The sequence below is a fragment of the Pituophis catenifer genome, unplaced genomic scaffold, assembly GCF_029215685.1.
Source record: "Pituophis catenifer annectens isolate HBS135680 unplaced genomic scaffold, rPitCat1.0.hap2 SCAF_5, whole genome shotgun sequence".
Lineage (NCBI taxonomy): Eukaryota > Metazoa > Chordata > Lepidosauria > Squamata > Colubridae > Pituophis > Pituophis catenifer.
The window spans coordinates 18,602,291-18,617,902 of record NW_027256885.1 but is presented as its reverse complement, the minus strand read 5'-3'; the positions used below and the strand labels follow the sequence as shown (position 1 = coordinate 18,617,902).

The following is a 15,612-nucleotide window of genomic DNA, read 5'->3' as shown; positions in this document are numbered from 1 at the left end:
CAGGTGCAGATAGGAATGGGGACGTTGTCTGTGTTACCTAGTTATCTCATAACATGGCAGCAGCTATGTTTCCATACTGAACTCGAGCACCGTTATTCCCTTATACAAACACCACTAACCCTGATAGACACCACTGAGGAGGCTGAGATATGTATTAAATCATCTTTTGGGGACGGTGTGCCGTTGGGAAGATATTCCAGGTGCAACCATACATATGAGATAGCTCCTCAATACATTGACCTTTCAAATAGAATGGAGTTCTTATACAATCAATGCACTGAGCGATATAGTAATTATACCCCTTCATATAAAATGTTTCAGATTATAGAAGAGGGATTACATTTTCCATATCTAGAATTAAAAGCTCCCTCCAAGTTGATGTTCTTATGTGGTAATATGGCATTGCCCCAATTACCTTTCCTGTGGAAGGGACGATGCACTGTTGGCTACCTTAAAGCACCTTTACGATATACCAGAAGTATTGTGGAACCAAAAAGGAAAGAAGGCAACATATTTCTGGATTTAATGAAGGTGGCCTTAAACAGTTTTTCCTTTTGTATCAGAGGTGAGACAACTGTCTCTGATATAATGGCGACATGTTTTGTGGGGGTGCCTGTTCCCGGAAAGTTTTTATTTGAAGAAGCACAAATTACAATAGAACCAAATAATTTTAATTTGTCACATGTAATAACTATATTTGGTAGTCCACAAAAGCCTACTAAATGGACTAACCAGAAGAAACTGGTAATTGAAGTAAAAACGATATTACCAGCTTATGACTGTGTAATTTATAAACACCCTGAGAAACGGCAGGAGAAGGTGATATATGTTCCTGTGCCTACTGAGAAAGTATTTCACTGTTCCGAAATAGAGGAAGTGGAAGCTACAGGCCAGGTTCTATACTTGCCTAAAGGCTGGTTTCTCTTTTGTGGATTGTATGCTTATGCTTATATACCTGCACATGCCGTAGGTGGTCCTTGTACCATTGGCCGTTTAACTACTGTTATGGCCGTTGCACATTTAAAAGACATAAATCATAGGACAGAATTTTATTATGAAATGATGAATACAAGCCTCTACCATACTAATCGTGTTCCTAAGAAGGTGGCTACGAAGGTGACTACCCATGAAGGTGTGATAGAAACTGAATCACATGCACATGAATGTGAACATGAACATATCCCTAAGCCTGGAAAGGAACCACATTTAACTATATATGCTCCTGCGGACCCTATTAAATGGCATATAACACCAATAGAATCTTTTTTTTAATTGGTTTTTATTATGAAATATAGAAATACAATTCAACATTTTTCGGTTCATGGTGTTGAATATAAATACATATTATTTACATATTATTTACATAGTATTGCATCTTTGCTTGTATATGATTTGGATATTATTACAAATAGTAATGCACAGTTCTTTGTGATCATATATACATGTTATTTACCTGTTATTTACATAGATTGCAACCTTAATTCAATAATGTACATGGTAATGTTTAACTCTTTATGATAATTATTAATTAAACTTTGTACATCTCAAACTTCACTTTTTGTTTCTTTTCTCTATCCACTCATACCACAACTCCCACACATTATAATATTCCATGTTCTCTCTTTCGTTAAGTTCTAATGTTAGCTTATTCATTTCGGCGCACTCTAAAATTTTCCTGATTACTTGTTCTTCGGGTGGTAGTTTTTTCTCCTTCCAATACTGGGCGTAGGTTATTCTTGCCGCTGTCGTTATATGTATGATTAAATACTTCTTTTTTTCGTATTCCGTTTTCAGGATTCCCAGGAGAAAGATTTTCAGTTCAAATTCAATATTATCTTTTATTATTTCTTTAATCCATTTCCAGATCATTTTCCAGAATTTTTTCGCTTGGGGGCAGGTCCACCAGCAATGATAGAAAGTGCCTTGATGATGGCCACATTTCCAACATTTGGGACTCATATTGGGATATATTTTGGCTATCCTGGCCGGGGCTAGATGCCACCTGTACAGCATCTTATATTGATTTTCCTTATAAGTCACCGCCCTAGTCATTTTAAGGTTGCTATTCCAAATTGTGTCCCATTCGTTTAAATTTATACTTTGTCCAATGTTTTTGGCCCATGCTATCATCTGCTCCTTAACCACCTCTTCCATCATATCGTATTCCAGCAAATAATTTTATAATTTAGCTAATATTTTGTTGTCTGTTCCCATCCATATCTTATCAAATCCGTTGATACCTATCTCAATGCCAAACTCCTCTTTGTCCTTTTTATAACGGGACTTTATTTGTGCATATGGCCACCAATCAATGTGGATGCCCTGATCTTCCAGTTCTTCATTTGTTTTAAGATTCCCTCCCCCATCTAATATCTCTTTATATTTGACCATTTTCCCCATTTCCAATAAGTTAGGATATATCATGGCCTCCATTGTGGAAAGCCATCTCGGGACTTTTGTATATTGTTTCCATCTTATTTCACCCCATGTCTGTATTAGTGTATCCCTTATTTTATGACTATGAAAATATGTCCTTACTCTTTTCCCTGTGTCCCAAAGGAAGGTGTGCCAGCCCTTCTGTAGATCGTGCCCTTCCAGGATCAAGAGTCTTTTATTTTCCAGGGTTGCCCACTCCTTCAACCAAACCAAATTCGCTGCTTTGTAGTACATTTCCCATATTGGGAGTCCAAACCCACCTCTGCCCTTTTTGACTTGCAAATTTCTAATCGCTATCCTGGGTTTCTTCCCATCCCAAATAAATTTTCTTATGGTAGAATTAAGTTCCGAAAAAATTTTTTTGTCCAATTTGATAGGGGCTGTTTGGAACAGGTACAGCAACTTTGGTAACATGCTCATTTTTATTGCTGCGATCCTGCCTAAAAATGATATCTGAACTTTTCCCCTCTTTTCTAGGTCCTGTTTAATATTTCTGATTAGGGGCACATAATTGTCTTTCTTAAGGGCCGAGCACCTTGCCGATATCCACACTCCCAGATATTTTACCTTCTTAACTATTTGGAGCCCCATTGCTTCTTCAAGTGCTTTCTTTTGTTCCTCAGTCATATTTTTGGTTAGCAGTTTAGTTTTGGTTTTATTTAATTTAAGGCCGGCTACCTCTCCATATTTGCCCAATTCTTCCAATATTTTTACGCCTGTTTCTAATGGCTCCTCCATAATAAGGGCCACATCGTCAGCAAATGCCTGGGTCTTATATGTCTCCTTTCTAATTGTCAATCCCTTAATTTCATTATTATTTCTAATCCTTTTTAATAAGACTTCTAGGGCTAATATATACAAAAGTGGTGATAAGGGACACCCTTGTCTCACCCCCTTTCTAATTTGGAAGGTTTTTGTCAATTCTCCATTGAGTAAGATGTTGGCTCTTTGTTTTTCATATATTGTGGTTATTGTGTTTTCAAAATTTGGACCAAAATTCATCTTTTTTATCTGTTGTATCATGAAGTCCCAATTTAAGTTGTCGAAAGCCTTCTGGGCATCTAAGAAGACCAATGCAATTTCTTTATTTGGGTGTGCCTCATAATATTCAAGTATGTCTATTACCATCCTTGTATTGTTTCTTATCTGTCTCCCAGGGAGGAATCCATTTTGGTCACTATGTATCAAATTGTTCAAAATTATCTTTAGCCTTCCTGCTATAACACTCATATAAATCTTATAATCCGTATTGAGAAGTGAGATAGGTCTATAATTTTTTATCAATTTTAGATCTGCGTCTTCTTTTTGGAGGAGTGTAATGTATGCCTCCTGCCATGATTCCGGTATTTTGGATTTTGTCAGGGCCTCATTGTAAATTTCTAACAATTTTGGTAGAAGAATTTCCTCTACGTGTGGGTTTTTGTATAATTCTCCTGGGAATCCATCTGGGCCTGGTAATTTATTCTTTTTGAGTTTCGATATTGCCATCTTTAACTCCGTCATTGTGATTTCTTTATTGAGCATTTCTCTCTCATCCTCCCCTATTGATGGGAGTGTTTCTTCCGATAGGTATTTGTCCACCTTTTCTTTTGGAATTCCTTCCTCTTCATATAGAGTGGCGTAGTACTCTCGAGTAATCTCTAATTTATCTTCTTGTTTATTCACAATATGTCCCTCTGAATCTTCCAGCTGATATATAATCCCTTTCTCTTTCTCTTTTTTTAACCTATAGGAGAGCCACCTGCCCGGTTTGTTTGCATTTTCAAAATAGTATTGTTTGGTCTGTTTTATCTTATATGCCAATTCTTCCTGATCTAGAATGTTTAATTTATGTCGTAGAATCATCCAATTTTCTTTAGCTGCCTCATTGCCTGGGTTTTGCTGCACTATCTTCTCCGCTTTTCCTAATTCATCCAACAGTTCCTTCTGTAACTTTCTTTTTTCTTTACTTTTGTGTGACCCATAAGATATTGCCAGGCCTCTCAGGTACACCTTCATTGCATCCCATATTATTCTTCGGGCAGTTGGCTCCTTTTCATTTTCCTCAAAAAAGGATTTTAGTTTTCCCTTTACTTTCGCAGTATTTTGCTTGTCCCTCAGGAATTCTAAATTTAATCTCCATCTCTTATTTCCTCTTTTATAAAGGTTTTTCCATCTAATTTCTAGCGGATTGTGGTCCGCCCAAACATTGGGTGTGATTTCTGCTGACATAATTTCCATCCCTATGTTCCTGCTTACCCACATCATGTCAATTCTTGACCATTATTTTTTAGGGTTAGAATAGAACGTATATTGTTTTTTATTTGGGTGCAGTGTTCGCCAGATGTCTACTAAGTTAAATTCCTCAGCTAGGTCAAAGAAGGTTTTTGGTAGGTTTTTCCTTTTTCTTTTTTGGACTTTAATGCTTTTGTGGTCTTTATCCAAATCTGCTACTCTGTTAAAGTCACCAATTATGCAAATATTGTTATTATCCATTTTACTTATTCTTTCCCTTAATTTTTTATAAAATTCCCCCAGGTTTTTGTTCGGGGCATAGATAGCTATTAATAGTATTGGGGAATTGCCTCTCTTTATTTCCACTGCTAAGATTCTGCCCTTAGGGTTGGCATACTTTAATTCTGCTACTATTTCCTTTTTAATATATAGTGTCACACCCCTTTTTTTTTCTCAGCTAGAGAGGTAAAGATTTTTCCCAATTTATTATACTCCAAATACTTTTCATTTTCTTTTATTATATGAACCTCTTGGAGGCATATTATATCCGCATTTTGTTTAGCTAATTTTATAAAAAAAAAATTCCTCTTTTTATTATCATTCAAACCATTAACATTGATCGATATTAGCTTCCAATCTTCCATCTCTTATATCCTTTATGTTGTCTTAGTTCTTATTCGCACGTGTAGTTCTTTGCGGCCTTTGCTTCTTCTTTTCCTCCTTACTTTCCTTCTCCTCCGTCTCCTTCTCCTCCAGGGTTCCTTCTTTAGATCTCCTCTGCTGGGTAATTTCCTCGTCTTGTGTTGTTGCTTCCAATTCCTCCTTACTGCTTTGATCTTCTTCCGTCCCTCTTAGCTGATCTAGGAAATCTTGAGCTACTACCAGGCTGTCTATTTTGATTTTCTTTCCCTGCCATGTAATCAGCATACCTTCCGGCAATATCCATCTAAAGAGGACACTCCTCTTGTTCAACTGAATGGCCAGGAATCTGTAGTCTCTTCTTGATTCCCTTACCCTCCTTGGGACTTGCTTTAGTACAATCACTTCCTTTCCTTTATACATCACCGGTTCTTCTCTCACCGCACTATAGAAAATGTCTTTAACTTTCTTCCGTGCAAATCTTATGTGCACTTCTCTGGGCAGCTTGTTTCTCCTGGCGTAGTTGGTCTGCACTCTGTACACCTCATCCAATTCTTTTTATTTATTTTTTATTTATTTATTTTCAATTTATATACCGCCCTTCTCCCTGAGGACTCAGGGCGGTGCACAGCCAGAATTAAAAACATGAAACACAAATATTAAAAACAATTAAAATCTATATAAATTTGGCCCAAAATTTAAAAAACTACAAACCAATTAAACATTTAAAAATTTTAAAAAATTTCTTCCTAAGCCAGCCCGGCTTGCTGGAAAAAGTTAGTTTTAAGAGCACGGCGGAAGGCACTGAGGTCTTGGATTCTCCTTATCTCTGGGGGCAGCTAATTCCAGAGGGTAGGTGCCCCCACAGAGAAGGCTCTCCCCCTGGGGGTCACCAGCCTACATTGTTTGGCTGATGGCACCCTTAGGAGGCCCTCTCTGTGGGAGCGCACGGGTCGATTGGAGGTCGTCGGTAGCAGCAGGCGGTCTCGAAGATAGCTAGGCCCTATGCCATGGAGCACTTTAAAGGTGATAACCAACACCTTGAAGCACACCCGGAAGACCACTGGGAGCCAGTGCAGCTCGCGCAGGAGCGGTGTTACATGGGAGCGCCATGCTGCTCCCATCACTACCCGCGCTGCTGCGTTCTGGACCAGCTGGAGCCTCCGGGTGCCCCTCAAGGGGAGCCCCATGTAGAGAGCATTGCAGTAGTCAAGGCGAAAGGTGACGAGGGCGTGAGTGACTGTGCACAGGGAATCCCGATCAAGAAAGGGCCGCAACTGGCGAATCAGGCGAACCTGATAAAAGGTCCCCCTGGTTACAGCCGTCAGATGTTCCTCCAAGGACAGCTGCATATCCAGGAGGACTCCCAGATTGCGAGCCCTTTCTGTGGACTCCCAGATTGCGAGCCCTTCCCTTTAATTATGTCTTGTTTATCCTGTTGCAGTACCTCAGCTATTAGCTCCGCCATCACTTGGCCCAGGTCTTCTTCCTTATCTTCAGCAATGTTCTGGAAGCGCAGATAAAAGGAGGCTCTATCCATTTCCAATTGTGTGATTGAGTCCTCCAGCTCCCTATTCTGTGCCATCAGCTTCTGGTCTACTATTTCTAAATTTCTTTCGTTTTGCTCAATTTTAGATTCCATCTTATTTATCTTCTGTTCATTAATTTGTATTGACTCTTGTATGTCATTCAATTTTTGGTCAATAGCTCTGATATCTGTTTTCAACTCGATATGATTACTGGACATCTTCTCTTGCATCATGATCATAGTATCCTGTATCGCTGTAAGTGTCGCTTGCATCGCTTGCATAGTAGGAATCATAGCTGATTTTTCTATTTTCAACAGTCCTTCAGTCGACTTCTGCATTGCAGGTGATGTCATTGTTATTGTGGTATTAGAGGCTGTCTTCTTCCCCGTTTTGAGCACAGTGGATGAGAGGCTTGTCATCTCCTTCAACAACTTTTTCTGGTCTCTCATGATCTTTTCGATATTTCTCCAAATTATCATCCACTAATTATCCTTCTTTTATTTAGTATTATCTTCTTCTGTGTTACTGGGGGTATTCAATATTTACCCCTCCAAAATCTAATATTTAATTTGGTATACTACTAATTCAATTTATTCTATCTATTTTCTTCAGGAAGGCTTGGATCTATTTTCAAAGATTGCATCATTTTTTATCCAAGTATCCTATTGTCGTTAGTTATTTTATGCGTATTCTGTTCTGTTGTCTATTATTCAGGTCTAATCTATTGTCAAATTAATTACCACAGTTCATAGAATCTGACTATTATGAATATCCCACAATCAATAAATACAAATAATTAATCAGCTAGAAAGGAAAATATCCCTATTTGTCATTCAATCTATATAAATCTATAAAATTATTCTAATGTATAATTTTATACAATGAGTATATATAAATGAATAAGTAGTTAATTAATTAATTAATACTCTAATATTACTTAATATCACAATTAATTATTAATGGTAATAAATGATTTATTTAGCAAAGAATTAATTTTTTAAAAAAGAGATATATCGCTATATATAACCAATCCTATATACGTCTATACAGATAAATTACTCTAATATATGTAATTATAAATATATAAATGTGTAGGTATATATAACAAATTGATTAGATATCCTTCATAAATTAATTAATTGAACTCAATGTCTTCGCAAATCACAAGGGGCAAGTGTGCAGCAGTGTTCAAATAGAATCAAATTTCACAAAAATACTTTACTTCCTATATGGTTCAGGAACTTCTTTCCCTGGAGTCAGTTTGTGGTAGTCTTTAAAGATCGAATTTTAATACTGTCAGAATGTTTCAGAGATTATCTTTCCTTGGTACTTGGTGCTCCTCCCTCCCTCTCTGTACACTCAAAGATCTTGTTGCTGTCCCAAGCAATGGCCGCGATTCCGGTCTCCCACTTCTTTATCAATCCGATCTTCAGGGCGACCTCCAAAAAACACCTCAATTCCCCGATAATTATGTTTATATTACCTCCCGTTCTCTAATAATGCTGCCGCTCTGCTTCGCCGCTTTCTTTTCCGCTTATTTCTCGTCGGCTTGCCTGCGACCATACGCCAATACAATCTATGCCTTCACTTTCAGTCGCCGCTTGCTTCTTTCTATGGATCCTTTTCGTCCGACCCAGTCGATCTAATTCTACCGATTTCAGTCACAACATGTTCAAGGGAGAGTAGGTACGAGCGCTTTTCTATCACCGACTTCACCAAATGCCTTGCTTCCCATCTTTGTTGGCTATCGCAGCTTCGGGTCCGCCATTAAGAGGCAGACACGCCACGTTGGTTTGACAGCAGCAATCAGTCCAGCAGAGAGTGCTTGCTTCTCACTGCTCTGCCTGCCGAAATCCCGCTATTATCCGCGAAGCTCTCCAAGCTTCCACGCCTCGAAGGGTCCCCAAAACGTGGTGTAAAAGTGGTGTTGTGGAGCAGTGATCGCTCTCACAGCGCCATGCCGCCATGGGTCGCCAACCGGAAGTCCAACACCAATAGAATCTTATGACCATCTTGGTGATGGAGCATATAGGGGGATCTATAGAGGTAGAAGGGATACATTACATTGGGCATTTGATACTAATTGTAATGACGATGTAGTGGTATTGAATAAAGTCCAAGCTGGACTTTTGGGAATGTTTCCATGGATATCTACATAGTATAACCAGTTGCAACTTGGACACTTAGCTTGTGCTTTAGCTAAAAGTATAAATGAGACATCGTCTTCTATTGCTGCATTGGCTGATGAAATGGGCGAAATAAGAAAGTCCTTACTGCAGAATCGTGTAGCTATAGATTATATGTTATTAAGGATGGGTCATGGATGCGAGGAATTCCAGGGCCTCTGTTGTTTTAAGCGGTTGTAAGGCCCCTCCTCAAGAAGCCTTCCCTGGATCCAGCAGAATTAAAGAACTTTCGTCTAGTCTCCAACCTACCCTTTGTGGGAAAGGTTGTAGAGAAAGTGGTGGCACTTCAGCTCCTGCGGTCATTGGAGGAAATGGATTATCCAGACCCTTTTCAGTCTGGCTTCAGGCCTGGCTACAGCACAGAAACTGCTTTGGTCACGCTGATGGATGATCTCTGGAGAGCCCGAGATGGGGGTCATTCCTCCATCTTGGTGCTACTTGACCTCTCAGCGGCTTTCGATACCATTGACCATGGTATCCTTCTGGGACGACTAAGGGAGCTGGGAGTGGGAGGCACCGTGTTACGGTGGTTCTCCTCCTATCTCTCTGGTCGGTCACAGTCGGTGTTGGTAGGAGGACAGAGGTCGATCCCTAGGCCCCTCGTTTGCAGGGTGCCTCAGGGCTCGGTCCTCTCTCCCCTCCTATTTAACATCTACATGAAGCCACTGGGTGAGATCATCCGATGACACGGGGTGAGATATCAGCAATACGCGGATGATACCCAGCTGTATATCTCCACTCCGCGTCAATTCAGTGATGTGGTGGATGTGATGTGCTGGTGCCTGGAGGCTGTGAGGGTCTGGATGGGAGTCAACAGGCTCAGACTTAACCCAGACAAGACCGAGTGGCTGTGGGTATTGCCTCCTAAAGACCATGCTGATTGTCTATCCTTGGTTCGGGGGGGGAGAAATTGTCCCCCTTAGAACAGGCTCGCAATTTGGGTGTCCTCCTAGACTCACAGCTAAGATTAGAGCAACATCTGTCAGCTGTGGCTAGGGGGATCTTTGCACAGGTTCACCTGGTGCACCAATTGTGACCCTACTTGGATTGGGAGGCTCTCCTCACAGTCACTCATGCCCTTGTCACCTCACGGTTAGATTATTGCAACGTGCTCTACATGGGGCTACCCTTGAAAAGTGTTCGGAGACTACAGTTGGTCCAGAACGCAGCCGCGAGAGCTGTCGTGGGTGCACCTAGGTATACCCACATTACACCAATTCTCCGCGAGCTGCACTGGCTCCCTATTGGTCTCCGGTCACAATTCAAGGTGTTGGTTATTACCTTTAAAGCCCTACATGGCTCAGGGCCAGGGTATCTTCGAGACCCCCTTCTACCGCATAGCTCCCAGAGTTGGTTTCCTCAGGGTCCCGTCAGCTAAACAATGCCGGCTGGCGGGCCCACGGGGTAAGGCCTTCTCTGTGGCTGCCCCAGCTCTCTGGAACCAGTTACCTCCTGAGGTCCGGACCATCCCCACCCTATTGGCCTTCCGAAAAGCGGTGAAGACCTGGCTCTTCCGGCAGGCCTGGGGCCGTTGATCTCGCTGTTGCGATCTGGTGAGATCCGGCCATGAATGGTGTGAATGGGTTTTAATTGTTTTTAATGGTTTAACTTTTAATGTTTTATATATGGTTTTTAAATGCATTGTAAGCCGCCTTGAGTCTTCGGAGAAAGGCGGCATACAAGTTGAACAAATAAATAAATAAATAAATAAATAATATATCCGATAATTCCCAATTTATAGAATCCAAGTTGAGAACATTACATAATATTACAACACATTTAACTCATGTAACTGAAAACACAGCTTTTAAAGGAGTTTGGGACTCATTAACCTCATGGCTACCCAGCTTTGCCTGATTGAAGGAATTGTTTGTGGGTGTTATACTCACTGTAATTATAGGTCTTATTTCTTGTATTTGTATTAAATGTGTACCTGTATGTTGTAGTTGTTGGAAACTTTGGTGGAAGGTTCGTTGTAGTGTAAAGAGACAGAAGAAACTAACTGGAGAATCACGTGGTAACTTAGGACGAAGAGAAGTTTCTATAATGTTGCAGGACATACATAATTTACAGGAATAAAACTAATAAAAAGGAAAAGGGGGGATTGAGAGAAATATGGATTATTCCTGTAAAGAGTATACCCTGAGCTACGCCATTTTAAGTACCTTATTTTACCTTGTATAACCTGATTATATTACCAAGCAATAAGAACATGAGAAGAGGAATTGTTTTGCTTCTGTGATGCTTGTTTTACAGGATATATGATGCATATTTTTGAGGAAATGGATGTTCTGGTAAAATTCTGAAATGGGCCTGTTTGGGGCCTGCCCATTCCAGAAGGGGACGTCCACTAATAACGATACCAAGTATAAGGGTATTTTTGTAGGGTATTTCTAACGGGAATAAGGGGAATTTCCAGGGCGGAACATGTGCCAAATATGTTATATAAGACCTGAAACTAATGCTCTGGGGAGCCGTTTGTATCCTGTTCTATTGGACTTCTGTATCCTGAACGCTGTATTTATACCATGTACACACAGCACTGAATGGTTCTCTCTCCTCCAGGAGAGAAACCCTTTTGCAAAAGTCCATAATAAACTGTTTTTGGCTTGTTCATTGTCTCTGTTTTATTCCTTAAAAAGTAATGCTGGTTTCCTGTATTTAACACCACCGGAAAGACTAGCTAAAATGTTTAAAGATAAATGTTGGAAATGTCATCAATTGCCAGGATCATATTATCATATGTGGTGGACATGTAAAGAGGCAAAGAATTATTGGGTTAAAATACAGATATGGTTAGAGGGAATGTTACAGCAATGTGTAAAGCCAAGACCAGAGACATTTTTATTGGGAATATTATCGGAGAAGTATAGTAAAGAAGATACATATTTGATTATTCATATAATAACTGCGGCTAGAATAGTATTTGCAAAAAATTGGAAATCTGATAAAATCCCATTGGAAGGTGAGATAATAAAGAAAATTTTAGAATGTGCCGAAATGAACAGATTGACATTGAGATTAAAAGATAAAGAGGAATCGATGTATTTCAAGACATGGGGAAAATTTTATGATTGGTTAGAAAAGAAATATGAATAAAGGTACAGAGATAAAATGGATAGGGAAAAGACAAATAAGAGAAAAGATAATAAAAAGAATAGCAACCCAGATGAAGCCTAGGTAAATGAAAAAGGGGGAAGGGGGGAAAAGGAAAAAAGTGTTGCTATAAAAAATGTACATAAATGATGAAATAGTTGTACTTATTAAACAAATAATAAATTGAAATGAAGATGTATATAAATAGAAAATCGGGGCTGCTCGGATATCATTCTAGATTGAATTGAAAATAGAAACAACAAGGGAGTGGGAAAAGAGAGAGGAGTAGAGAAAGGGTAGGAGGGGAGAAGAGAGGAAAGGAAAGAAAGGGATAGAAAAGAGAAAAGGAGAGGAAGAAAGGGGAGGGGAAAGAAGAGTAGGAGAGAGGGTTAGAAAAGGAAGAAGAGAGGAGTGGGGGAAGGGAAGGGGAAGTAGGAAAGGGAAGGAGAGGAGGAATGAAGAAAGTAGAAAGGATCAGAAGAAGGAAGAGAAGGGAAGAAAAAGAGGGAAAGTTGTAAAATAAAAGAGAGGAAATGGTAAAAGGGCAGCCCCGAACAACTAATAATTAAAAATAGTTAAAAGACGAGATGAATGATTAATGATGGATAAGAGACTGTACATTTAAATATGTTTATGAGAAATAAAAATAAAAACTTTTCAAGCGAAAAAAAAGTAAAGTTGCTGATATATTGATAAAGTCCAAAATGTCAAATTCAAACCTATCCAAATTAGGGGAAAAAACTGCATCGGCATCATCATCTGCCACATCATCAGTAACGTCAAGCCCTCCAAGCCAAAGGTCAATAGAAAGTTTAATTCAGCAGGAAAAAATGAATACAATTCAGAAAGATATTCAAGCATTGTTCCAATCATTACAAGAGGTCATAACCAAGAACCATAATGAAATAAAGACTGAGATGGGTGAGATGAGGATTGAGATGGGAGAGATCAAGGGAAAAATGCAAAGTATGGATGAAAAACTGGGGACTTTTCAACAAATGCTAGCCAAAAATGAAGAAATGATTAAAACAATTGAAGAGAAGTCAGAACAAGTAGAGAAAAAAGTGGAGGAAATGAAACAGAGACTAACACAGGCCAATAAAGAACTGGAAGGAACTGTAATTCAATTGCAAATTTAAAAGGCTGAACACTTTCTGAGGTTCCAGAATATCAAGGAAGAAAAAGAGGAAAATTTAGCTGAGTTGATGGTAAAGTTACTGGTACAAACCTTACAGATAACGACACATGACATGAGGGCTGAGATAGACGAAGTGTTCAGAATTCACACTAGCTATGCTAAAAAGAAGAAACTTCCAAGGGAGGTGCATGTAAGACTCATGAAAAAATCAACAAGAACAGAAACCCTAAAATATAAAGGAAGAGAGATTGTGGTTTTAAAACAAGTGCCCAGAAGAGTTAGAGATCTGCGAAAGCAATACCAATTCCTGACAGGACAGTTGATTAAACACCAAGTAAACTTTAGATGGCTGATACTGGTTGGAATTTTGGTTACCTGGAATGACAAAAGACATAGACTGGACTCTCTAGATAGTGCATATGAATTCTACGACCTTTAATTCACAGGAGCAACAAACAAGAAGAGAGGAAGTAGAAAATAGAGGACAAGAGGAATTAATGATAGACAAAACTACAACTAAGCAACAAGAAGGAAATAAAGTTGAACAAAAGAGATGAGCAGAATGAGAAGAAGTAAGAGGAAAGGAGCAGAGAGAAACAAGAGCAACTAGAACAGCAAAACCCACCTATAAGTGAAACAATGAAAGAAGAAACAAACCTATTATCGATTAATATAAATGGACTAAATTCTCCCATGAAAAGAAGATTCTTTACAAAACTGCAAAAAATGAATTTAGACATAATCTGCGTACAAGTAGTACATATCAAAAGACAATATAGCAAACTCTTAGAGTACCCCAAAATTGGGAAACTATATTTTTTGTTGGCACAACAAAAGAAAAGGGGGGTGGTCTTATACATCAAAGAAACAATAAAAGCCAAACCAATATACGCAGATGAAGATGGGAGAATTTTGATGGTGGAAGTAATAATAAACCACAAACAGGTGGTCTTGACAGTAATATATGCACCAAACAACAAGCAAGAAGATTTTTATGGGAAACTTCAGGAGAAAATTGCAGAACTGAACTATGAAAACATTTGCCTAATAGGAGACTTTAATGCAATCATAGATGTAAAACTAGACTACAGAAGCAGTAAAACAAACAAAAAGGCAAGGAAAACCCTACCAAAGACTTTCTTTAAACTGGTGGAGGAAATGAGTATTCAAGATATATGGAGAGAAAGAAATCCAGAGAAAAATCAATATGCATACTACTCAAATAGCCATCAATCCTGGTCAAGGATAGATATGGCATGGATGTCATCAGAACTAGGTACTAATGTACAGGAAATAGAAATAGAATCAAATATATGGGCAGACCACAACTCAGTTAGGATTAAATGGAAAGGATATAAGAAAAAAAGTGAGATGGATGTTGAATCAATCTATATTAACTGATAAAGAATTCATACAAATAACAGAAAAAGAAATGACATTCTTCTTTAAAGAAAATAGAAAAGAAGATACCTCATGACAAAACGTATGGGACACAGCAAAAGCATACTTTTGAGGTTTAGCTATATCTTATATAGGAAGGAAAAATAAGGAAAAGAAGCAACATCAAAAAACACTGGAGGGAGAGTACAACAGACTAGAGCTGGAACTACAGCAAAAGCCACAAGAAAAGAAGCTCAAAAATCAAATGGAAATAATAAATAATAATAAAACACAAACTGAGCTTACTCAAAAAAGAAGAACTGGCATGAAAAATTACGAGTATAAAACAAAATTTCTTCGAAAACGCCAATCAACCAGGAAGATGGTTGGCATACAAACTAAAAAAGGAAAAAGAAAAAAGACAGATACAAAGTTTGATAGACAAGAAAGGCACACTACAGCATCAAAATGACAGCAAAAAAATAATAATTCAGAACTACTATGAAAATCTGTACAACCAAGAGGAACTATCAAAGGATAAAATAAAACAATACCTAGAAGAGGCCAGGTTGCCTAAAGTCCCTGAAGAAATAAGATCTACATTAAATGAAAGGATAACAATGTTTGAATTAACAGAGGCAATTAACAGAAGAAGAATAAAACACCAGGACCAGATGGCAGAATTCTATAAACAATTACAAGATTCCTTGGGACTATTACTGCTGGACGTTTACAATGAAGTGACTGGGTGGGTGTGGCTATGTGTATAGGGACTACTCAGAGGGCTGCAAAAAGTCATTTCTGACCAGTCCTCGCACTTTTGACTGGTCCTCACACTTATGACCATCCTCACTTTTATGCCCGTTGCAGCATTCTTAACAACCGTGTCACTCATTTTACAACTGCTTCTCTTCACCATGGTGACAAGATAGGGCAAAAAACGTAAAATGTGAGGACAGTCGTAAGTGTGAGGACTGGTCAAAAGTGCGAGGAC

The 15,612-nt window shown here is 38.8% G+C and overlaps 1 protein-coding gene across 1 annotated transcript; it reads right to left on the bottom strand.

Moving 5' to 3' along the window:
* Window positions 1–5,316: 5,316 nt before the first annotated feature.
* Window positions 5,317–7,171, bottom strand: LOC139317583 (myosin heavy chain, clone 203-like). The gene is made up of 2 exons (XM_070944677.1): window positions 6,737–7,171; window positions 5,317–5,559 (listed from the first exon to the last, which is right to left on the bottom strand). Exons 1-2 carry the CDS (start codon window positions 7,169–7,171, stop codon window positions 5,317–5,319), a joined length of 678 nt encoding a protein of 225 aa, XP_070800778.1.
* Between the last annotated feature and the right edge of the window lie 8,441 nt (window positions 7,172–15,612).